The 26247-nt window shown below is 39.9% G+C and overlaps 2 protein-coding genes across 2 annotated transcripts; one reads left to right on the top strand and one right to left on the bottom strand.

The window, feature by feature from the left end:
• Nucleotides 1-8611: 8611 nt before the first annotated feature.
• Nucleotides 8612-9535, bottom strand: LOC119536864 (olfactory receptor 4B1-like). Its single transcript, XM_037839575.1, has one exon. The coding sequence runs from the start codon at nt 9533-9535 to the stop codon at nt 8612-8614; it is 924 nt and encodes a 307-aa protein (XP_037695503.1).
• A 15300-nt stretch (nt 9536-24835) lies between these two features.
• LOC119536863 (olfactory receptor 4X2-like) lies at nt 24836-25762 on the top strand. The gene has a single exon (XM_037839574.1). The coding sequence runs from the start codon at nt 24836-24838 to the stop codon at nt 25760-25762; it is 927 nt and encodes a 308-aa protein (XP_037695502.1).
• Nucleotides 25763-26247: the final 485 nt, after the last annotated feature.

Raw genomic sequence — 26247 nt, 5'->3', positions numbered from 1 at the left:
GCTTTAAGATTTTCTGTTGTTTTTGGCCTCTTGGCATTTGCTTTACTTGATCCCTAATTTGACAGAACTGCAGCTTGGTGGTGTACACTTTAACTAACCAGTAGATGGCATCCATGAGTCACCTATTCCCCTCAAGTCAGTTCTCCCCCACTTTGTGTTTGTGGTGTTTGGGGGTCTGATTCTTGTGGGGTCCAATTGGTGCACCAAGTTTGGGTGTGTTGTAGGTGCTGTCTACCTGAATGTGGGGTGTGTGTCTGAGCAGTTAGGGAGGCAGGGCAGCTTTAATAATCAAACCTCTCAGGTGTTCCTGGAGATTTAAGGCTGTTGCAGGAGCCTAAGCCTTCATTTCAGTTTTTCCACTGATTGTCTCTGCCGCTGACCTATAAGTCCTTGGTATTCACGTGGGGCCCTGGGATTTCCGAGCTGTTCCCCCTTCCCAGCTCTGTTCTTCCAGGATCTCTGCTGAGGGAGGTCCACACCACATCACCAGTGCGCACCAGCCTCCAGGGAAGCCCTGGGTCGCTGGGCTGTGCAGGGGCATTCCCAGCCTGCTTCAAAGATGGTTGAATGGGATGCGTTAACTTCCCCCTTTTCGCACAGCTCCACCCTCCCAGCTCCGGGACAATCAGCCGTGGGTGTATTAAAGGCCACTGTCCATGGCCGATATTGTGGCTTGTGTGTAGTGCGGCAGGAAAGATTCCCCATCACACTGGGTTTCTTGGCGTGGCTCTGGGCTGTGGGTCTGGCCCCAGGCTGGAGCGTCCCCTGCCCACTGGGGAGATGGCTGCAAGGAATGCAGTTTTTTTTCTCCTTTTGGCTCCCCTCTGCTCCTCTGGTCTCAAGACAAACAGCAGCGCATGTGGGAAGGGGTATCCTCCATGCCAGACACCGAGCTGCACAGTGCAGCACGGCCCACTCCCGCCATGCTTCACTGTGCAGCTCTCCCTGTCATCACTCTTGGGCTTTTTTTTTTAAAGAACTAGTCCATCTCCAGACACCAGCCCACCATTTCCCCACACCGCAGTGCGGCTGTGGGACTTTCAGCCAGCTTACTCACTCTTTTCAGAATGTAGGGTCCTGGTTTCACCAAATGCACATTCCCTGTGGATTTAGCAGACCTTGTCTGGCTGGTGCATTGCTGACAGTGGTGTTCTGGGTCACTTTCTGGTTTTTATCTAGTATTTTTCACAGAGGTGTTTTTTTGCCCTGTCTCACCTAGCCACCATCTTAGGTTCTCCCCTGATAAGGGTTTAATAATCAAAATATATAAAGGCCTTTTACAACTCAACAAGAAGATGAAAGACTCAGTTAAAATTGGACAACAGGCTTGAATAGACATTTCTCCATAAACAATATACAAAGGCCAACAAAGACATGAACAGATGCTTAGCATATGAACATTAAGAAAATGCAAATCAAAATAACAATGATATCCCCCACCTCATACCCACTCAAATATATTTAAAAAACTGAAAAACAAGTGCTGGGAAGGATATGAAGAAATAGGACCTTTAGTACACTGTTAGTGGGAATGCAAAATGGTACAGCCACTGTGGAAAGAAGTTTGGTAGTTCCTCAGAAAGTTAAACACACAAATGCCATATAACCCAGCAATCCACTTCTAGGTCTAAACCAAAAGAATTGAAAGCAGGGGCTTGGACAAGTATTTGTACACCGATGAGTACTTACCATGGTCCAATGAATGTTGTATGCTGTTTAATTGTCATCTTCCTTTATCTAAATTAAGGTTGTATAATGATTATTTAATACCCCTCCCATTATCCACCGAGTATGTTTGGAGCAGTGAGATATTTCAGTTAGTCAAAGGTGTCCAGATCATGAGGAGCTATGTCAAAAATTGACCAAGAGGCTTGCATATCACCAAGAGATCCTGAACTTGGAGCTGAATTGAGGAAGAGAAAGGGACTTTAGTTTTTCTCCTTTTGGATTGTACATAAGTAGTTAAATTGTTTTTAATGCAACATTTTAAATATGTATGTGGAAGAGACTGGGAATTTTCTAAGCAATCAATAGGTGAAAGGGAAAAAGACAGCTGAGGTTTTTAATGCATAGAATCTGGGTCCACTTCTTTTAGTGTTTGAAATTTGGTGCTCCTTTGAGGAACAACCCTGCCCTAATCTCAGTCAAATTGGGATGACTCCACCCATTCCATCACTCTTGCCCCCACTCTACAATGAGCAAATGTCCCACACTTGTCCAAGCAGTTTAACAAAGCTTAACAAAAAGACAGAAACATTTCAATAACTGGGCTTAGTAACATTAAACCCCAGGCTTTTATAGAAGAACTAGGGGGTGGGGAGTGTGGCTGAGAGAGAAGGTGCTCTCTTTTTTAATATGGTAAAAGTAGTAGAATATAAGCCTGGAGGTATTCTAAATATTTTTGCAATGCCTAGAACAGAATGAAGAATTGGGGGCCATGTTCTAAAATCACCACACAATCCTATAGCATAGATATTGTCTGTCCCTTTTTCTGGGATAAGGAAACTGAGACTCTGAGAAGCTAACTAACAGCAAAATAGATTAATGAGTCCTAACCTAGCCAAAAATCCTAATGCAGTATGAGGACACAAAACTCTAATAGTGAAGATCAGTTAAAATTTTAGATTGTGTCCATCTGAAAATAATGTCAATGGTTAACTAAGTGTTAGGATTAAGGATGATTTTTCTTTTCTTCTTTTGGTTTACCATATTTTTCCAGTTTTCTAAAATGCATGCATATTACATTAATTTCAATAAAAATGAAGTTCTGATTCAATGAATTATTCCCAAAACAATTCAGAAACCCTTACACTTAAAGCAAGAGATTATCTATCTGATGAATGATGGAAATTACAGAGACTCTCCTATAAAGAAGAAAAAATGAGGAATCAATGACTTTCAGAGACAGTAATATCATAAACCAAAGCATGGGAACAGTTCTCAGTATAGAAAGACAAGGACAAAAGAACAACCTGTATTTTAATTTAAAATCATAATTTATGCTTTGCCAGGTCACCCCAATAAAAGGCTTCCCACATCCATATCAGCTGGGTATAATTACTTGACAACAAAACAAAACAGTAATTTCAAGAAATCTCTGAACAATATAGTCTTTTGTTCTTACATCATTTTCTGATTTTTAATAATACCCAGAGGAGCAGATATTAAGTCTTGAGGGAGTATTGAGAAGACAAATAGAATGGGTTGTGTAGTAATAAAAAAAGAGCAACCTTTTTGAGAACTGCAAAACAGAGACATTTTTTTCTTACTCTGTTCTCACCCCAGATGATCTCCTCCAGGCCAGGTGGTTTTAAATTCTACCCATGTGATGATGATTCCCAAATTTACATATCTAGAACCTGCCTCTCCCTGGACTTCCTAACACATATATTAACTGCACATCTGCCTTCTCGACCTGGTTATTTTATAAGCACCCAACCCACAATGTACCTAAAACAAAATACTCATTTGCTCCCCAAACTTACTCCCAACCCAGTGTTCTCCATCTCTATAAATAATCCCACATATATATGCTTGTCCCATCAAAAATTTGGAAATCATTCTTAATTCCTCCCATATCTCATTCCCTATCAGCAGATCATGTCAGCTCACCCTCCAAAACATATTTCTACAAACTCCATTGAGATCTGTCTTCCTGGTATTATCTTAGTTTCCCAGACACTAAAACAGATACCATAGTGGGTTGGCTTGAACAATGGGAATTTATTGGCTCACAGTTTTGAGGCTGAGAGAAGTCCAAAATCAAGGTATCAGCAAGGTGATGCTTTCTCTCCAAAGTCTGTGGCATTCTGGTGCTGGCTGCCAGCAATCGCTGGTGCTTGGCTTGTCCGTCACATGGCAATGCACATGGCGGCATCTTCTCCTTTCTCTTCCAGATTCCTTTGACTTTGAACTTCTGGCTGCTCCCCTGGCTTCCTTTTCTGCATCCTATTTCCTTTGCTCATAAGGACTGCAACCCATCCTCACTGTTTGGGCACACCTCAACTAATAACATCTTCAAAGTTCCTATTTTCAGACAGTCTTAGTTCTAGATGACTAGGAAATGAGCCTGAACTTTCCTTTAGTGAGGGACATGATTCAATCCCCGACAGACATGTTATTGTAAATTTCCTAGTAAATCACCTTACCTCTTACCTGGAAGACTGCAGTCATCTTCTCCCTGATCTCCCTTCGTTCACTCAACTGCTCTATCCCATTATGAACACAGCAACCACAAAGATCTTTATAACATACAAATCAGATTATGTTATTCTATGCCTCAGAACTTCCCCCATGATTTCCCAATTCCCACCTTCCTTAGCAGGACCAATACAACGTCCTGTAAAATCCAGCCCAGGTCCCCTTCTCATTATGCCACAGGCACCTCAGCCTCCATTCCACTCCCTTCAAACACCACAGTGTTTCTGAGTGTCTTTGTATTTACCATTCCCACTGAATGGAAAATTTTCTAAGGTCCTTTCCATGCCTGATTCCTTCCTCTCTTATCTCAGCTTAAGTCACCTTCTAAAGAAATAGCTTCCAGGAAAACCCTGTCTATAGAAAATTCTTCCAAAAATCCAGCTGCTGTCTACCAAAAATTTTGTTGTTATTTCATAGCTCACCTCTCACAATCTGTTGTTATCTTGCTAATCTATTTGCTAATCTATTTCTCTCAACTTAGAATGAAAGCAAGACAATCTCTGCCTTGTACCCCACTGTGTCTCTAGCACTTAGGATACTGGTACAAAGTATATGCTTAATAAGTCTTCCTTGAATAAATAAATAAACAAACATACAAGCCCCACAATGGAAGATTAAGTGAACTATGCTTCACTTTGACTCTGTGGTATTATGAAGCCATTGCAGTTTACAATTATGAAGAATTTGTAATTGGATGGCAAACTGGGTATGTAGTAAAGCAGAAGAGACTCTTTGCCAATCCTAACATCCATTCTCCCCTTCCTCCTTAAGAACAGCACAGAACCCTGATTTTTAGCTGAACACAATTCCACACAGAATAAAAGATTATAGTTTCTAGCCTCCCTTGCCATTAAAAGTGGCATGTGACCAAGTTCTATTCAGTAAGATGAAAGCAGAATGCTATGTGGCACTCTTGGGAAATTTCCTTAAAAGGGAGAGGGGTTAGTTTACCCCCACCCCTTCCCCATTCCAGCCTTTTAGAATATTGATGAAATGCTAGACCTGTGTTATACAATCTGGCATCTACTCTCCATATGTGGCTATTGAGATTTAATATATTGAAATTAAATAAAATTTAAAATTCAGTTCCTTTGTCACATGAGCCCTATTCCTAGTGCTCAAAAACCACTAACACATTGGAAAGCAGAGATACAGAACATCTACATTGTGGCAAAAAGTCCTATTGGGCAGCACTGGTATAGAACACTAGCAGCTCTTTGGGGTCATGAAGTTGATGCTACATTACAAAAATGGAAGAGTCTGTATTTCTGATAATTTTATGGGACCTCCAAAACAGTGCTGGAATTTCTATCTCTACTTCTGTATTTCATTAAGATGCTTTTTTTCTGTCACACATAATCAAACCTAGTCTTAAGAGGATACAAATAATATGTGGGAAAGGAATACAAAATGTATATGCTGAGTGGTTTGCTGCACTCTACCAATTTTCCTATGAAGACATCATGTTATATATTATCTTAAAATACATTATTTTATGTATTGAGGCAGAATCACAGTCAAGGGCTAAAAACATGGCCTCAGCAATGCTAAGTCGTATGGTTAGATTCTTACTGCTTCTGGGAATTGAACAGCATCTTTAAATTTTCCCAGCCTTCTCTGTCTCTTAAAATAAAGACAAAATGCTTTCCTTTAATTCCTGGGTTTTTCCAGGAAGACCAGAAAAACTGACTAATTAGCTCTCAATAGACCCACCAAGTTTCAAGCCTCAGTGGGTGAAGTAATCCCTGAGAATTTTGACAGTTCAATTAGAGTAGATATTATCTGCCCAGGTATTATCCAGTGACTCAGAGTTCACTGATGATGTTCTTTCAGTTTCTCTTGAGGAAGTGAGGAACACAAATCTGCATATGAGTAAGGGGCTACAAACCTAAAGTCCTAGCCTGCTATAATATAAGTATCAGAAAGAAGGGAGGGGAGTTCTGCTGAGTTTGGCTCTGAACCAAATGCTTTAGGATAAATATTAACAAAATATGAGTTTCAGCATAAAACAACATAGAGAAACTATATTACAATCAATGTTTAACAAATATTTATTGAGCATGTACAATATGCTATACACTGTGCTGGGCACTCAAAAGAAATTAAGTAACAGAGATTGTTTAGTCCAGAGTAGCTTCTGAACATAAGGGTGGAAGCTTAGTAGCATCACTTTTGGGCCTATTTGGAGGAGATCCATAAGCCAGAAAGAAGATCAGTGGGTGACCATGAACAAAGGCATCATGCGAAATAAAAAATGACACCAGCACTAAATTATGAGGATGATGGTTAATATTTATTAAGCATTCATTTTGTACTGGGTTCCTTGTTAAATGTTTTACGTGCATATGTCTCATTTAATATCCAAAACAATGTTGTAAGGTTCATACAATTGTTAATCTTATTATGTTTGTGGAAAATAGTTATTCTGAGAAATTAATTTACATGGCTCTTGGGGTAGCTGATACACACTTGGAACAGCCCCCTGAAATTCGGAGGCTGAGCTATTAAAATTTTCACAGAAAGACATGCGGTCACCACCAAGAAAGTGCCTCAAAAGACTGTGTAAAAGTTGATATAGAAGGGACTGTCACACGGGCCTAGAGGGTTGTTTATTCAACAAGCACTTATGCAACACCAACTATGTGCACAATATTTAGAGCTGTAAAGAAGGATAAACAGTAGTTCTTTGGAGAGTTTACAGTCCAGTGAGGGAGAAACATATAAAAAATAATTACAACCAAAGTAATAAGGACAATGATAAAGGTAGGAAAGAAATGGACATGGAGAGGAGTTACAAAATCAACCCAAAGAAGAGGGAGGACAGAGAAGGCGTTATAAAAGAGGTGACTGTGACATAAGTCTTCAAGGATGCATGGAATTTTGCCATATGGAAAAAGGAGGTAAAGTCATTCCAGGGAGAAAGCAGCAGCATTTTCTTGAGATTTATTGATGGCCAATCATGGCCATGAATAATGGGAACAGCAAAGGAATTGCCTTTAAAGCCCGGTGATTTTTAAATGAGCATTTCACCTATACCCTCAGTCAGCACCTCCAGGAGAAAGGGGAAAGGACCTCACATCTACTAGCACAGCTGCAGTGCTCCATCTCTCTGTTAGGGAACTGGCCTGCATTATGTCATCTCATCAGTTAGGAGAAGTAGAGGGACAGAGTGTGCATTCAAAGCTAGCATCTAAATCCAATCCCACACTCTTTGCAGTAAATCCTGCAGCCTTCTAAGAGTAGAATGAAAGGGGCTTATATTACAATATCCTTTAAATTTTTCATGATGACACGTGGCAGTGGGGTGAGGTTGAAGTAATGAGAGGTGCTGTAACAATATAGACACAGCCATATTATCTCACTTCACCAAGAAAAGCTAATAGGCATTAAAGGAAATGGACTTTCCATGGCCACTTAGAATAAAAAGCAGACATCTGAAGTAGAATCACGCCTGGGCAGTATTTCTTTCCCCTCCATTCTTCACATTAGGCCTAATGAGCATTTTCTAACCTTCTGCATTTTATTATACCTAAACAGGACTAACAGTGCTCTTTATGTTAAAATGTTCTACCTGGTCTTTCCCTATTGATGAGTATAATCAATGTCATTTTGATACTTATTTACTTATTATTTACTTTTGTTTATGGCTGCTGGACATAAGGGGAAGACCCAGGACATTTATAGACCATTCTTTGTACCAACATGTAAGAAGAGTTGAAATTGCTCCAGGGTTTCTGGCACTCATGATCAGATGGTCTGTGGTACATGATGAAAAGAACCAACAAGAAAAATACAAAGAATATAAAAAAATTATAAAATTCCCTGCATGTAGTTTTCAGAGATGCACTTCTCCACATTGAAAGCAGATTAGTGTCCTCCTTCCCCAAATCTCCCCTAATAATTCTCATGGTTAGTTTTGTGGGGTTTTTAAAATAAAATGTGGATTGTTAGCTTAAGGGAGTTAAAAGGAGAAGATGGAGGGAAGGAAAGAAAAAAGGAGGAAGGAAGGAAGGACAAAAGGAAAGAAAGAAGGGAAAAAAGAAGAAAGGAAATAAAAACAAAGGATGAACTGTGCACACAAGAAAGGGATTTTCACCTACGTAAACATACATCAAAATATTCTCCTTTGCATTTACACTTGATTGAGTCTTCATTTTATCAAATTCCATTATAGTGGTGGTTATCTGGAGCCAATCAGCTTTCCTAAGATTTAGCAAGACAACCTGAACTCTATCCTTGAACTATTACACAAAGATACCAGGGAGTCTTTATTTACTCAGGAAAATCACAACAGCTATAAATTTAGTTCTTGTTTCTGTATCTGTGGTTTTTGAATGTCTTACTGAAATTAAAATCCATTTAAAGAGCAATAGAATAATCAGTTGTACATTTTATCACTTTCCTCTGTTCACTATATCTCTGAGTTCTCTTTCCTGCCCCACAACCTCCATATGGCATTTTTCACCTCTGCATTTCTGAGTGTGTAGATGATGGGGTTCAGCATGGGGGTGATCACCGTGTAGAACACGGCCACCATTTTGTCCACAGTGCAGGTACAAGATGGCCGCATGTAGAGGAAGATGACAGGCCCAAAGAACAAGGTGACCACCATGATGTGGGAGGCACAGGTAGAGAGGGCTTTGCGCCTCCCCTCTGCAGAATGGTTCCTCAAGTGGACCAGGATGAAAATATAGGAGGACACCAAAACAAAGGAGAATACAGAGAATAAGCCACTGTTGGCAAACACAGTAACCCCCTCCACAAAGGTGTCGGTGCAGGCAAGCTTGAGTAATGGCTGGAGGTCACAGAAATAGTGGTTGATCACATTGGGGCCACAAAAAGGCAACTGGATGATGATGAAAATCTGAATTATGGAGTGTAAAAATCCCCCCAGCCAGGAACCAGCAACTAGTACATGACATAGTTGATGGCTCATAATGGTCATATAATGAAGAGGCTTGCAGATGGCCACATAGCGGTCATAAGCCATCACCACCAGCAAAAGGGTCTCAGTGACCCCAAGGAAATGGAAGAAGAAGATTTGAGCCACACAGCCTTCCAGGGACATGGTCTTAATCTTGGTGAGTAAGTCTGCGATGAATTTAGTGAAAATAGTAGAGGAGCAACTAATCTCCACCAGGGACAGGAAGCTAAGGGAAAAGTACATGGGGGAATGCAGACTTTTGCTGATGCTGACTGTGAGGACAATGAGGCCATTGCCCACCACCATGGCCAGGTACAAGGGAAGAAACACCACAAAGCACACTCTCTGCACCTCTGGATCCTGGAAAAGGTCGATAAAAATTAACTCAGTCATGTTATTTGAACTAGCCATTGATTCCACAGGGGAAGGTGGTCTCATAGAAGAGCCCTGTGACAAAACAAATACAATCATAACATCAATCTCTCCTGTTTGTTTATTACTTGACAGTTCATAGAACTTTTCACACTTACTATCTGACTGATATTTTTAGTCAGTCATATGGTAAATGGGTATTCCTTTGGTGCTCTCTTACCTACTCTATGCAAGATGCAATTTAAGAAATGTCACTTTTTCCATGGTCCTCATATTACAAGTAAGAAAAATGAGACTCAAAGGGGTTGTGAATTAACCAAGTCTACATGTAAGGAGTGGACCTAGAACTAGAACTAGATCATTTTATTCAAGCTTGTATGTTATTTCAAGTACACCACACTGACCAAATTATTCACCATTTTCTGCACTAATAAACATCCCTATTAGCTGCTAAAATTTCTCCCATTCTCAATGTTTTCTCATCATGCTTTTGTATTAATAGTTTCCCAAGTGATCTGCCCCAAATCCCTTATTTCCTCCATTTATTTCTCAGGAATATCATTCTCATGATATTTCTGCCATCCTAAAGAGTTGCTTGGGTATTTTCCTTACTTGAACCACGTAAGTCTCAGAATTCTCTCAGGCCCTATAGTTTCACCCAATCCCACAGTTTGATGAATTTTTACAAATAAATTGAGAAAAATTTTGACACCTAAGAGAGAAGCAGTCCTCTGGAAGTTGTTCAGATTATAGCTCACTATCAAAAATGGTTTTAATATGACGCAAAGATATTCACAGGTTTGCATGTTCCTGTGTCACAGTTTCCTGGAGATTGGCAAACACTTTTGGCAACAGAAGTTGAGGATTTATTTTAATTCGGTTCCTTAAACCAAATGACTTTTTAGGCCCATACCATGTTCCTAGGTGATTCAGGACATATGAAAGAAGAATGTGAAGTACTTATCCTCACAAAGTGCACAACTTCAGATGATTAAAGACAACACTGGTGAAATGAGTGAAAAAAAGACCTAATGATTTTCTGTGCTTTTCAACTTATTTTAAAGTATGTCTTTTAAGCGTTTTATTTCCTTCTCCCACTTGTGATTCCATCCTGAAAACAGATTATATCCTCTCATCAAATTTTTGTCATAGTGAAAATGTGAAGCTATATATGAGATGAAAATCCACCAACAGAACACTCAGTAAGAATCCTGGCCAGAAACCAGAGAACAGGGATCGCAAAGGATTAGAAGGACAATAAAGAAGAGCAGCTGCAGGGGAGAAAGGAAGCAAGATGGGGCTCACTTATTGGTTCAGAGGAAGGCAAACAAGGAAGGCATCAAAAACAACCTGAGAAGGCTGGGAAATGGTCTAGTGGCCAGAAGGAAATTAAAGTTTGTGATTACATGATCAACATTTTCATAGTCATCCCAACAACCAGACAATCTCAGGTGCTCCTGCCCTTTTGTCAGCATCTACTATGTGCTGGGCTATGGTAAGCACTTTATGCCATCCCCTCCTTTAATTCTTCCACTTTGAGGGAGATAATTGATAGTTGGAGAAACTGAGGCTCAGAGAGGTTAAATAATTGCCAAAGAAACACAGTCTGTTTATGCCATCCCCTCCTTTAATTCTTCCACTTTGAGGGAGATAATTGATAGTTGGAGAAACTGAGGCTCAGAGAGGTTAAATAATTGCCAAAGAAACACAGTCTGTGAGTGGTTGAGCCAAGTCTCAAACCCAAGAATATGTAAAGGAGGAGGAGGGGAACTCACCACACCTCAGCCAGAGGAGAAAGGGAAAAGCCATTTCTAGCCTTAGAGAATGGTATCAAGACACATGGCCGAACTAAAACTCATCGAAATTCATTTACTGTTTCTTCCCCGTAAATAGCAAGAGTGTTCCATGATACCCCAAGATTATGTGAATGATACGATCCCCCCATCTTCGGCCCACAGAGACAAAGGTACAGAAGAAAGTGTGACACTCAGAACTCTCCTTTCCTCCTCCACCTTAAGGCAGGGATTTGGACCAGGGTTAGAGCTGCAGTTGGTGAGACTGATCTATTGACCTTGTCATTATGTTCTGGCAGATGTGACCTGAGGAACCTCTGCCACACCAAGGTCTTACAACTGCACCATCAATCTCCCAGCCCCCAAGGGCTTAGAGTCACCTCCAGCACATGCCTCTCCTCTGCCTCCCATATTAATACAATCAGCTCTTCTTGTCTATTTTACCAGTTCTTTCCTCTGCCCTCCATATTAACACAATCCACTCTTCCAATTTTACCAGTCCTTTCCTATGTCTTCCTGCAACCTCACCCTCAGGCAGGACAATAAGCTCCTGTGAGGATTACTGCAGCGTCTCACATGCTCCATCTGTCTCTCGGCGTGCCAGCCTTCACCCCCCAGTTTATTCTGCAACTGAATTTACAAATTCTCCCTCACTCTCCCTCTGCTTGAATCACCAGAAATCACCTCTGTCTCTTGTTGCCTGGCAATCAGGCCTAAAGTCCTCTACCTGACCTTTAAGACCCTTCGCAAATCTTGCCCAGCCCCTTTCAAACCAACATCAATGTCCACCTAGCAACAACATAACCTCAATTCCACTGAGATCTCCTTGCAGTCTCATCAATACAAGCTGATTCCCAGTAAAAGAGCACCCCTCTTATTTTTCACATTACCTGATGAGTCCATCACCTCTGTGCCCTCTCCAAATCCTACCCACTCAGTAATGTCCATTGTTCATGAAGCCTTCCCTGGTGGCTTCAAGTCTCATCCATCTAGCTGTGCACTCAACTCTGGAAATTAAATGAAATGATCATTCTGTTCAATGCCATAAGGCACACAGTGTTCAGCTCATCATGAGCCCTTAATAAATATAAATATGTTTATTATTTACTTCTAAAATGCAAATCTGATCAAGCCATGCATTTCCGTTGCCTACAAGATTAACTTCAATATCATTAGCATGTCTATAAAACCTTGTTTATCTTTCCAGCTTCCCTTGCCATCACTCCCCCTAAAACTACACTCCATCCATTCTGAACTTTGTCTTATTTTCCCAACTGGCTCTCACACCTCCATGTCTTTACTGATGCTGTTCCTTCCATTCATGTGCACACCTGGGCTTTCTACTGACCTTTTATTCTTCATTGTTCAGGTCAGTCACTATTGCATCACTCCACTGCCAGCCAACATGTACTCCATGCCCTTTACGTCTTTTAACTAAGTATTTAGCCTATTTTATTGAAATTACTGTTTCTGTATCTGTTTCCCATGCCTGCCTTATTTATCTCTGTATGAACTAGACACATGAAAGTAAACTGAACTGAATAATAAAAAGGAGAAATGACGAAATTCATCTACCAACTACTCTGGGAACCACACAAGTTATCACACACTATTTCTAATTTTATTGTTCACCATAGTTTGATGTCAACTGTTTGTCTTCATGAACAGAGTCTGTTTGTTACCCCTGAAACTACAGCAGCCTATGTACTAATGTCACAGTTGCATTAAAAATATTTATAGACTCTTGGTTGGTGATAAATTGATTAACCAGTAGATTGGTAAGAAAAAACTAGATTCTTTAAAACTATCTGTACATTTTTGTTTCAGTATGTATTGACCTCACTTATGATGTATGTTATTATTAGTTAGAAATGGACATTTTAGTATACTGGGTCAAAGCCACACTTTGAAATTGAGGTATATTTCTGCTTCATAGATTATTTTCCATATGTCTAGAAGCATGGTTCCTTGGAATAATTATGTCCCACAGCAGACTTTTTATCTCTGTGTCCATCCAGTGTTACTTGGACATGAATTGTCCAATTCTCACTCAATGACAGATCTCTTGCACGCACACACACACACACATGTGAGTTATCCTGAGAAGGTTACCATAAAGAACATGATGCATTTTTTAAAAACCCAATCAGAAAATTTAAGGCAGTTTTAACAAATGATAATGTGGATCATAAAGAAAGGTGGGAGGTAATGAATTCCAAAAAGACAGCTGACCTGCTCATAGTGAAGGGAACAGTTACAGGTGAATGAACTTTGAAAGAGGGAAAAATGAAACAAAGACACCTGCTCATGCTCCCTTTTACCCTCTCAGAGATGAGTTCAGAGTCACTATTAAGAGGGTGAGAATTGCAGTCAGCATCTAACACTTAGCTCTACAACCCACATAATCACATACCTTGGGAACAGATTTTCTTATTTTTTGATGGGGCAACAATTGAGACTTGAGATCATTGTTACATGAATTAGATGTAGGTAAAATATGCAAAGCACCTAGGATTTCATGGAGAATAAGAAGTGCTCAGTAAATTGTAGCTATCAGTCTCTCAAATATCCTAGTTTTCCTCTGTTTTTCTTTTCCCCTTGCCAAAGAGATAGTTAATAACAAATTACCTCAATTTCCCTTTAGAATTTCCCCCAAATAACACCCTCACCCTAAAATTATGGGTTAAAGATGGCTCACTGAGGATGTAGAACGTGGGTAAACAATGGACTGGACCCTAACTAGGTATAATTTTATCCTTTACCATAAAGCCCCAATAAGAGAAATCAGACAAGAGCAACATCATAACATAATAGAGAGCCAGGCATACCTACCCCTACAAGCTCAATTAACATCACATGAGTCTTCTTTCCACCACTCACTTGAGACCCCAAATGGTAAGGCATGGAATCTAGAATGTGAGTCCAATACTCTCATTTTACAGAGGCAGGAGCTGAGGCTCAGGAAAAGTAGGCTACATCCCCTAGATCACACAGCAATTTGGAGCCTCTTACCCTCTGTCAACCTGGAAAATCGTTCTGGGTATCACATTACTTACCTTTAGATAAGCAAATCTTGTTGGGAATGATTCAGCCTTAGAAGAAGGAGTTGATCCTGAAGGTCCCCAGGGAGCTAAGCCACTTTTTCTCAGCTAAACCACCAGGTCGAGTCGAAGAGACTACAGAGCTGAAAAGAAATTTGGAGATCATTAATACACAAAACTCAGTTTATAGAAAAAGCAATTAAGGACCAGAGAGTTTAAAGTGACTTCTCAAAGTCACATAGCTACTTACTGGGTGGTGCTCAAATGCATGGAAACACAAACAAGAGTTGTTTCCATTTTCCAGAGCTTCCTTTCTAGTAATCCTAATTTATGGTTGTTATTGCCAATTAGCAGTGTAAGCCTTTCTTCCGCACAACAAAATCCCATGGGTCCTGTGATGTTTAGAAAATGAACCAGAAATGGTGGTGTTGATAAATTATAAGGGGAAAGATTCATAAAATAAGTCCCAGAGCCAATAAACTTTAGAAACAGTAAAAGCGTATGTGAAGCAGCTAATGAGTGATTTTTAGATCTTTCTTTTTAGTTTAGAAATCCCACTCACTCACTCACTATGAGATCAAGATTGTGTTTTCATGCTGGGATGCTTGAGCTATTCAAAATAAATTGAGCCATGTGCTGTGATCAGAGGACCAAATTCCCCATGGAATCTTTCATCTCTAGCATGAAGGTTTGCCAAGAAACCATGAGTGAAGAAAAGTTTCAAAATGTGCTCCAATTAATTCAGTTAGAGACTTTTGAGAATTTACAAACATCCAGTAGTTATGCCTTGAGAGGGAAGCTAAAGAAATGACATTAGGTTTTACCCCAATATTCTGAGTCATAATGGGAGTAGGAGACTGAAAGGAGAAGAAAAGACAGGAGTGACCTGGGGGCAGGGCTGCTAGCTTTAGACAAGTCCCTTCTCCTCCACAGTTTGCAGTTCCACAGCCATAAAATGACACAACTGAATTGGATTATCTTCCATGTCCCTTCTCACTCTAACTTTCTGTACTTCAGGATCATTTAGATTCTGATGACTCAAAGGCCTCAAAATGTTTTTGGTGCCTCTCCAGCATCCATTTCCCCTGTTCCTGTCAAACTACAAAGATTTTGGTTCAAAGAAATGAGACCACCCATCCTTACAATGGATGATGTTGAACACCTAGGGATTAGCATTTACTGGCTTAAGCAGATCTACATATCCACCCCATTGGGCACAATATTGGTTCAAGGGATAGGAAAGTAACCCCATTAGGGAGACACAGAGACATTGGAGGGGTTTACAGGAAAGAAGTTTCCTCTATCTTGGGCAGAAGATACCAGAAAAGACAGAAACTTTTGCTTTGGTTGCTCTGAGGTCTAGAACTGGAGCAGTTGCTCTATGACAAAGGGGAGCCATCAACTTCCAGAAGGCCACTGTGGGAGGTCTAGAAAAGCAGTGAACCCCACAAAGGGCAGAGTGTCAAGAAGGCTGAAACTGAGTCTTAGTAGCATCACCTGAGCTACTTGAGATCAAGTCTCACCTGAAGCCTAGTTTCTGGATTATTCAGTTATATGAGAAAATGAACTCCTTAATTTTTTAAAATAAGTGGAATTGGATTTTCTGTTGGTTGAATCATAATAACTACTAACTGGTAGAAAATAATTGCTTCCATTTTAAATTTGGAATGTTGAGTCTGAGAGAAGCCTACTAATTTATTCAAGGTTACCCAAGGGTTTGGTTTATAGCTGTCCCATCTATACTTCCCAAAAAAGTGTTGTGACAAAAATGAGACCATGGAAATGGAAATGCTGAAGTCCAAACTGAAGATATATTTAAATACAAGTAATATAGTCACAAACATTGTCAGCATATATCTCTGAGAGTCAAATTATAAGTGTGTCTAGCATTCTTTTTTGTTGGTGGTCATTTCCAAATATTCTAAAATATCTATAATATTCACATGAAAAAAAGTCATTTAAAAAAAAGTGATTGTTCCTAAAGACTCAGGAAGCACCCTGCTAAAAAATAAAAGGAAATCTGTCCCAGAATGGAGAAGAAACAGAGGAATTTGTGACTCCTAGAAACATCACCAGTTCAAACTCCAGATTTGGGGAATATAGTGTGCAAATTCAAGATAGGAAAATAGGTTACAAATCTCACAGGATTTCTCCATTAACAGGTCATATCACTGAGTTTTTTCCCACCTATAATATATTCTGGTAATTGCAGACTTAATATTAAAAATATCAACTCTAATAGTTGCTTGGTTTCTCAGAGAACCAGCACCTTCTAACATCAGTTACACACTGAACAATAGATACAAAAACTCTTGGTGAAATGCCACGCAGGACAGCTTTTATAACCATCAGGAAAGGAACCCATTGGAATAAACCAATGGCACTGACGAACTAATGAAGATATACTTCATTGACTAAAAGTGTTACTCAAAAAATATTTAGATTTGAAAGAAACAGCATAAATATACTGCATCAGGAAAACCTGATTCCAAATTCTGATTCCACTACTTAGTAGTTCTGTAACTTTAGACACTTCAGTTAACAGCCTATACTCTCACCGTTCTTATCTGTTAAATGAGGATAACAACATACACCGTCAGGATTGTTAGGATGTATATACAGAATAACCTATGTTAAATGTTTATCTAAAACAATGCCTGATGGTGTTTTAAATTATGTAGTAGGGTTTTAGTCAGGTTCATGTGTAGTTCTTTATGTCAAACTATACAGGAGAAGGAGCACTAAATTAAAAAATCAAAATGAGTGATATCAATGGCATCATCAACATGGCTAGGTAAGACATCTTCCAGAAAAATCTCCCCTCAGAATCAAACAATGAAAGGACAAATCCTACTTGCTTGGCTCTCTGGAGTACGATACAGATTGGAGAAGGGCACCACAAATGCCGAACTGAAGAAAAAGAAATACAAACACCACAATCAGGAACAATATTCACATCCTGGGCTTCCAGTCTGGGCCCCTCCCCCTCACTCCATCCCATGCAGCTTGGGAGTTACACAGAGGGAACATGGCCTGGGCCCCACCTGCTATGGATGTAGACCATGAACCCCACACACATCTAAGCACAGGGACCCAAGTCCACAGAGACCCAGGAGGGAACACAAGTGGCTAAGGAGTGCAGCATACAAAAGTGCCCCCAGGAAACAAAGAAACCATGGCACAACTATTGGCAAAAGGTGCACACACTCTATCCAGTGTCTGTTTGCTGCACCACCTAAACGCAAATGGACATTTGTGGACTGATACCATTGGCTCCCTTTGATGGGGTACCCTAACAGGGAAGAAACCGGAGGCAGAAAAGCCTCACAGAACAAAAGGGGTTGGGGAAAACTGAACTGCTGTGGGACAGGACAGGTCCCAGAACTAAAAAGTGGAATGAAAAGGGGACACTGAGTGAGAGAGAGAGAATTTAAACAAATCATAGTAGATGAGGAGAAAATTTTGCACAAAAACAAACAGAACAGATTAAGATTGCTGGAAAAAGAACAGAGGAAAGGAGGCTTTTTTTCCGAAGGTGAAAAATGTGCACACAAAATGGGCAATCTTAAAAATTATTCTGCATATCCAGGGCAAGAATCACATGCAGAAGTGCTAAGAAAATCTGAACAGTTAAACAGAGGCTAATATAAAGGTCCAGAATAAGGTGGATCAAGCACCAAAGAAGAGCCTTAACACAAAGCCAATCAACAATAAAACCCTAGGCAAGAGGGAGAGACTGAACTTCAGAGAAAATGCATCAAAATAAACAGATTCCCAGACATCAACAAAAAATTATAAGCCATACTAAGATACAGAAAGATATGACACACAAGGAACAAATTAAAACTTCAGAGGTGACAGAATCTGGGAAAATATCAAAGAAATTCAAACAAATCTCCTAAATTAATTCAAGGAGATGAACAAAAATAGGGACAAAAATAAACTAATGGTGGATATAGAGCTACAGGATATTAAGAAGACAATATGTGAGCAAAAAGAAGAATTCAAAAGTTTAAAAAGAAGCATAACAGAAATTAAGGGTAGGAAAGACAACAATAATGGAGACTTAAAATACACTAGAGACATACAGCAGTAGATTTGAACAGGTGGAATAAAGATTCAGCAAACTAAAAGACAAGACAATTGAAATCATACAGTCAGAAGAACAGATGGAGGAGAGAATAGAAAAAAATGAAATGTGTCTCAGGGACTTGAGTGACAGCATGAAGTATACAAATATACACATCATGGGTGTCCCAGAAGGAGAAGAGAAAGGGAAAGTGACAGAAAGAATACTTATGAAAGACAAATATACATGTCCAAGAAGCACAACATACTCCAAACAGAATAAACCCTAACAGACCTACTCTGAGACACTACTACTAATCAGATGGTCAAATGCCAAAGATAAAGGGTGAGTTCTGAAAGCAGCAACAGAAAACTGATTCATCAAATATAAGGGATTGTGAATAAGACTAAATTCTGATTTCTCATCAGAAACCATGGAGCCAAGAAGGCAATGGTATGATATATTGAAGGTACTGAAAGGGAAAAGTTGCTAGTCAAAAATTCTTTATCCAATAAAATAGTCCTTCAAAAATGAGGGAGAAGTTTAAAATGTTCACAGAGAAACAGAAACTGAGAGACTTCATTACCGAAGAGCTGCCCTACAAGAATTACTAAAGGGAGTACTTCAGGTTGAAAGGTAAAGACAGAAGAGTGGCTTGGAGTAGTGTGAAGAAGGAAGATCTTCATGAAAGGTAACTAAAAGGGTAAATGCAAAAGCCGTTAGTACTGTTTCCTCAAAATATAGCTCAACTCTTTTATTCATATGAGTCGGAATACAGCTCAACAAGGAAAAGTCGTATTTCCTGATAATGGACATGCAAAATACAAAGAGGTAATGTGGGACAAAAACAAGATAAAGTGGGGGAAAGGAGGGATATTGGAGCAGAGAACATATATTAGCAATTGAAGCTAAGTTGGATCTTTCCAAAATTAGCAGGTTTTAGATGTAGGTTGTGTAACACAAATTCCAGGGTAACCACAAAGACTGTACCTAAAAATATATACAGAAACAGACATGAAAAGGGATCAGACAGATACATCATAATAGATCAACTATACAGAAAAGAAGGCTGCAATAAAGGAAAAGAGAGGCAAAAAAGATGTATGACATACAAAAACCAAAGGACAAACTGGCTGAACTAAGTACTGCCTTTACAGTAATAACACTGAATGTTAATGGATTAAACTCCCCAATCAAAAGACACAGGTAGGCAGAATGGATTAAAAAAAAAATCATAATCCAACTATATGTTGTTTAAAAGGGACTCACCTTAGGCCCAAAGACATAACTAGGTTGAAAGAGAAAGGATGGAAAAAGATCTTTCTTCTTTTTTTTTATTTTGTTTTTTTTTTTTATGTTTCATTCTTCATTTTTTTTTTTTCTCTCTTCTTGTTTCATTGGGGAAGAAATGGAAATATCCTCATAAAAATAGTGGTGATGAATGCATAGCTCTGTGATTATATGAAGAACCATTTATTGTTTACTTAGGACAAACTGTATGGTGTTTGAATAAAACTGTTTAAAAAATAAACAGAAAGATATAAATGCTGGAGAAAATATGGAGAGAGCAATGTACCTATTCACTGTTAGTAGGGAAGTAAAATGGTGCAGCACCTCTGGAGGGCAGTGTGGTGGTTCCACAGGATGCCAAGTATAGGGTTGCTATATGATCTTTCAATCCCATTTTTAGGTATATTCTTGGAAGAAATGAAAGCAGGGACATGGAACTGACATTTGCACACTGCTGTTTATGGCAGCAATGTTCACCATTTGCAATGGATAGAGGTGGCCTAAGGGTACATCCACTGATGAATGCAAGGGTGAATTGTGGTATATACATACAATGGAATACTGAGCTGCTGCAAGAAGGAATGAAGTTGTGAGGCATACAACTTCAATAAGAAGATTGGAGGCCAGTGTTTCAAGGGTTGTTTTGTTAATTCTCTGATGCCAGCCCATTGGGTTGCTGCCTCTTCAATTCTCTGACTCTCCACTCATGGCTTCAAATGGACACAGCATCTCCAGGCATCATATCCTCACATGAGGGAAGGGTAGGAATTTCTTGTTATTTGGGAAATATTTCCCTGAAATTCCCATGAAAATTCCTCTCATTTATATTCTTATTGGCCAGAACAAGGTCAGTATCAGGAAGTAGGAAGTGGGCAAAAGCTGCATGTACTTTCCTTTGAAGTTATAAGGGACGCTGGGTAATGTAATTTTTATTCAAGATTAAAGTAAGAAGGAGAAAACAAGTGTTAGGGGACACCAGAAACTTTGGCATCAGTAAATAAAGCACCTATCCTGGTACCTTTTAGGAATTCTGAGCAATTTTAGGTAAGGTGCTCACTTCTTTATGGTCTCCCACCCCAACTAGGTGTTGTTTTGTAATTTAGGTAAAATTTACACTCACTGAAATAAATACACAGACCTTCATTGTATTCTCCTATGAATTTTGACAAATGTATACTTTTGTATAGTCAACAGCCCAACCAAGATGTAGAATATTTCAATCACCCTAGAAACTTCTCTCATTACCCCTTGCAGGCAATTCTCTCTCCCTGCAGGCAATCATTCATCTTATTTCTAACATCATCAATTAGTTGAACCTGCTCTTGAACTTATATAAATGGAATTATGGAACATGTTCCATTTGTGTCTGGCTTCTTTTGTTCAATATAATGTTTTTAAGATTCGTCCATGTTTCAGGTTGTACAAGTTTGTTCCTTTTATTTGCCAAGTAGCATTCTACTGTATGAATATACCACAATTGTTTTTTACCCCTTCTCTTGTTGATGGTCATTTGGGTTGATTCCCATCTTTATCTATCATGAATAAAAGCTGCTATGAGAATTCTTGTACATTAATATTTTTAAAGGACTAAATTGATAGTCATATGTTTATTTTACATGCAAAATAACCACAAAGAATGTGTATGGATGCCTTTCTAATTCTAAAATTATTGCTAGAACTAGAGAAATGAGGATATAGTCAATAGGTTAATTGGCACAAAGTTGGGAAACAATCAACTTCTTAGGACAATTTGAATCTTTAACAATAGGTGAACAAATGCAATTTTCTACCATAATATTTGAACAGTTGTAGTTTCCTACAACAAATACTAATTATATCAAAATTAAAAATCTATCTTCATTAGATTTATTAGACAAAATCTTCTATATAGAAAAGATTTTGTCTGAAATGGTTTCACAGAAACTCAACTTTATGGTGACATGTTACAATAGAAATATTTGCAAAATTTCATTCCTGTGCTTTTTTCTATACAAAGGAAAATGTTTAAATCAATATTTTCACTTTCAAGAGCAATTGTACCAAAACCATATTTATCTTAAAATGTCTCATAATTTTCTTATTAATGTTTAGTAAACCTGTGGCATCTTACTTCAACTCTAGTCTTAATTAAGGCTAAATCAGTGGTATTTGTGAAATGCATTGCTGTAGAATACATTGCATTTCACAAAGAATGCTTATGGCTCTTGAAAAACTTTTTATTATGGAAAATTTAAAACATATACACCTGTTGGTCAGAGAAGTGTAATGATCCAAAACCCAGTTCCAGTGATTATCAACACAGCACTGATTCATCTATACCAGTGCATCTCAGCAGCTGCTCTCTTGACATCTAGATTAGATAATTCTTTGTTGTGGGAGACTGTCCTGTGCATTGCAGGATGTTTTGCAACATCCCTGACCTCTGCCCACTTAGATGCCAGTAGCGCTCCCTCCTCCCCAGGTTGTGACAACCAGAAACATCTCCAGACATTGTCAAATGTACCCTGCAGGGCAAAATTCCCCCTGGTTTAGAACTTCTGAGTTATATCCCTGCCCACATCAAAGCATGTAATTTCATATCCTGACTCTTGTGGTCCCTATTGCTTCAAGATTGAAACCTGCCTTGTGAGTAGTGCCATTTCATATAAATCCACATGACTGAACTCTTGGTAGGCAGCAGCTATATCTAATCAAACTCTGCACATCCTAGATACCCATCCATTGTAAGTACCTAAGAAAACAGGTGAATTTAATTTTTTCACATTTAATGTTGATTTCTGAAGTTGTTTCCAAAAGGAAGTTTGAGTTTTTAGTAACCAGATCCTGCTTCCCATGAGGAAGTCTCTCTGGTTAGAAAAGGGAAAGGGGTACAACTCACTGGGGATCACCCTCTCTCACCTGATAATCATGTCTGTCCCCGGGTATCTCTTGAGCAGTTGAAATCAAGGCTAAGCTGCCAGGGTTCTTACACCTGTGTGGAACACCTGGGAGGTAGAAGAGAGGCAGGTCTCCTTTACTGCTGTTTTAACTCAGGTGGAATTGAGACCCATGTGGCTTAGTCTCAGCATACCTGAGCCTACAGCTTGCAGGGGTTGCAGATCCAGAGCTTTGTGAACCCAGCAAGGTAGGAGCACTGGTTGGCATCTTACCTGTGATGCTTCTCAACTGGCTAAATGAGAAACCTGGGTGAGCCGGAAGCTATCCTCAGCATTTTATTTCTATCTCTGGGTCAGAATAGAAAAGGTAACTGTGGTGAGACCACAGCACAGACACAGAAACACTGGGGAGAGTTTGCTTTGTGGCCATGCATTTATTTCATGTATAAATATGTTGGATCAAACCTTGCAAGCAAAGGAAGGTTGCAGGAAGCCCAGGGTGTCTTACAAAGCTCCCCCAATGGTCAGGTCATTGACTGAACACCCACCCCTGAAGGCTAAACTCAGTGTAGGCACGGGGATTCAGGGATGGAGAAGACATGGATTCATCATGGGAACTGGGTTCCTTCAATGTTTATGGACACAGCTACAGTGTACCTAGGATTCTGCTGAGATGGTTAAGAAAAAATATATCACCTGTAATTCCTTTTTAACCACATTATTGGATGTTATTTCTTAGCAGCCTCCTCATGAGGCACTGGTGACAGAATAGTAAGCAAGATATAATCCTTGCCCTCAGGAAGCTCATTGTTCAGTGGAGTAGATGGTCACAAAAGACAATGATAATTTAGTGTGGTAAGTGCTGTGATTTCAAAATACCCTGAGAAAAGAGGGGCCACTGGTTGTCAGGGCTTAACAGTTGAGGAGTTTGATGATCTTATCTGAAAATATCCAACACAGCACAGAGGATGAGACCTAACTTATCCTGGAATGGGGCTGGGAGTACAAATAGGACATCTACCTGTGATGTAGGTGTTATTATCTCCATGTCACAGTGAGGACTTTGTGTTTCTGAGAAGTAAAATAACTTTCTAGATATCACAGTGATACTACGTGAATAACACTGGATGGGAACAGGAGGTAAGGCTGCTCTCTGACCCTGCTCTTTGCTCTGTGATTTAAACTCCATCAGTGATGTCTTTCTGGCTCATGGTCCTGAAGCACCTGGCCTTGTACTAAAAGCTGAAGGAAGGAGCTTTGTGGTGTGAGAAGTCACCTGACCTCTGGTCCAGGTCCCCCAGGTCTCACTGTGAGGGGCTGTGTTTGCACACACAGACCTCAGCCACCTTGAAAGAGTCCAGCATGATGGGGAAGCCTTCAGATCATTCCCTGAGCAGTTACTGTGATACCCTGAGTGTCTGGAGGGCTGGCTATGGAGAAGGACTTGCAGAGCATTAGTGGACCCTCACATGGGCTGATTCAGAGCTTTGTCACCACTGGGAGGCTCGATTGGAGGAAATTAAGGCATCATTAAGGAGACAAACTTAGCAGGGAATAAGCTAGACCCTTGGGAAGGAACAAGGTAAACCATTCACCAAGGATAGAAGGATTTGGAGGTGAAGCAGAAGAGGATGATGAGAGTCAATGGGGGTGCAAATGGGGCATCTCTTCTGAAGATTTTGATGGGTTGTGGAGAGGTTATGTGAATGCTTTCTGAAAACCAAGGCCAGGAATGAAGAGAGGGAAGGGGGTTGAAAGAAATCTGCAGGAAAAATCAATGCAAACCATTCAGCAGTAACAGAAATGCATCTAAAAATGGAGATAGTAACTCCATTCTGGCTGCCCCACATGGTTCTTTAAGAAACCAAATGAGGCACTAATCACATAGGCTTTCCTTCCTGGCTCTGCTTCCATTGTTGATTTTACTTACAAGTTGACTAAAATTCCTGGTGATTTCCCACTGACTGCAGGATAAACTCCAAATTCCATGACTGTCCCAGACTGTATCTCCAGGTTTTTCTTTTGCTTTTATACCCTTTTCTCTAGCCACACACAATGATTATTCATAGTTCTGTACTTCCTTTTCTGCCTTCTTGGAACATTCTTCTTTTCTATACATAACTCCTACTCCTCTTTTGATATCCAGCTCACAAACTTCACAGATATGCCTGGGTTTATTACATAATTCACCCACTCATGACAATGAAAAGTCTTGTTTTGTATCCTTTCAGATCACCCCACCCAACTTACTGTCTGCTGGTGGTGACTTAATGGCTAACTCACATAATGTCACTGAATTCATTTTTCTGGGACTTTCTCACAATCAGGAGGTGCAGAGAGTTTGCTTTGTGATATTTCTGCTCTTGTACATGGCAATTGTGGTGGGGAATTTCCTCATTGTGCTCACTGTGATGACCAGCAGAAGTCTTGGCTCCCCCATGTACTTCTTCCTCAGCTACCTGTCCTTCGAGGAGATATGCTACTCCTCTACTACAGTCCCCAAACTCCTTTCTGATTTGTTGGCTGATCAGAAATCTATATCTCTGTGGGGCTGCCTGACACAGGTTTTCTTCTTCCACTTCTTTGGTGGTACTGAGATGTTCCTGCTCACCACGATGGCCTATGACCGCTATGTGGCCATCTGCAAGCCCCTCAACTACACCACCATCATGACCCAGCAGGTGTGTGCTGTCCTGGTGGGAATCGCATGGTTGGGGGGCTTTGTGCATTCCTTTGCCCAAATCCTTCTCATCTTTCACTTGCCCTTTTGTGGCCCCAATGTGATTGATCACTATTTCTGTGACGTGCTTCCACTGCTCAAACTTGCCTGCTCTGACACCTTCCTCATTGGTCTCCTGGTTGTTGCCAATGGGGGTACCCTGTCCGTGATCAGCTTTGTGGTTCTCCTAGTCTCCTATGTGGTCATCTTGCTCCATCTGAGGAACCAGAGCTCTGAAGGGAGGCTCAAGGCCCTCTCCACCTGTGGGTCCCACATCACTGTGGTTGTCTTGTTCTTTGGGCCCATCGTCTTCATCTATCTGAGGCCTTCTGCCACTCTGACTGTGGACAAGATAGTGGCTGTGTTCTACACAATGGTCACTCCCCTCCTCAACCCTGTCATCTACTCCCTGAGAAATGCTGAGATGAAGAAGGCCATGAAGAAGCTGTGGGTCAGGACAATGATACCCAATAAGTGATAGGGGCTGAGTAGCGGATCCTTGAATTTAGAATGGGGCTGTGTCCAAATCAAACCCCTGAGAGAAGACATACGGAATGAAGGAAACTTCACAGCATGTGTTAGTTCTAGAGTTATTCTAACTGGTGCCCATCTCCAAAAGATTCATTTTAAATGCCTATAAACGATTTCCACTTTTGGCTTTACAATAACTTTACTAGACATTTTTTCTGTTGTAGATATTTAGGTTGTTTCTAATTTTTATTACTATAAATAACATTGTGGTCAATATTTTTTAATAGAAATTTTACCTAATACTTCCTATATTTTTTAGACTCACTTCCTGTAGCAAATTTACTGTTTATAGAATATAAGGACTTTTGATACATAGTGTTAAATTGATTTCCAGAAAGGTTGTATGCCATCATCTTCCCTATGAGAGTGCTTCAGACAGAATGGAACACTGTCATTAAACATTTTTTATGAGAAATAGGATGTTTACATAGT

Source organism: Choloepus didactylus, chromosome 6 (assembly GCF_015220235.1).
Source record: "Choloepus didactylus isolate mChoDid1 chromosome 6, mChoDid1.pri, whole genome shotgun sequence".
Classification (NCBI taxonomy): domain Eukaryota; kingdom Metazoa; phylum Chordata; class Mammalia; order Pilosa; family Megalonychidae; genus Choloepus; species Choloepus didactylus.
The sequence above is the reverse complement of the archived record's forward strand: the minus strand, read 5'-3'. Positions and strand labels throughout refer to the sequence as shown.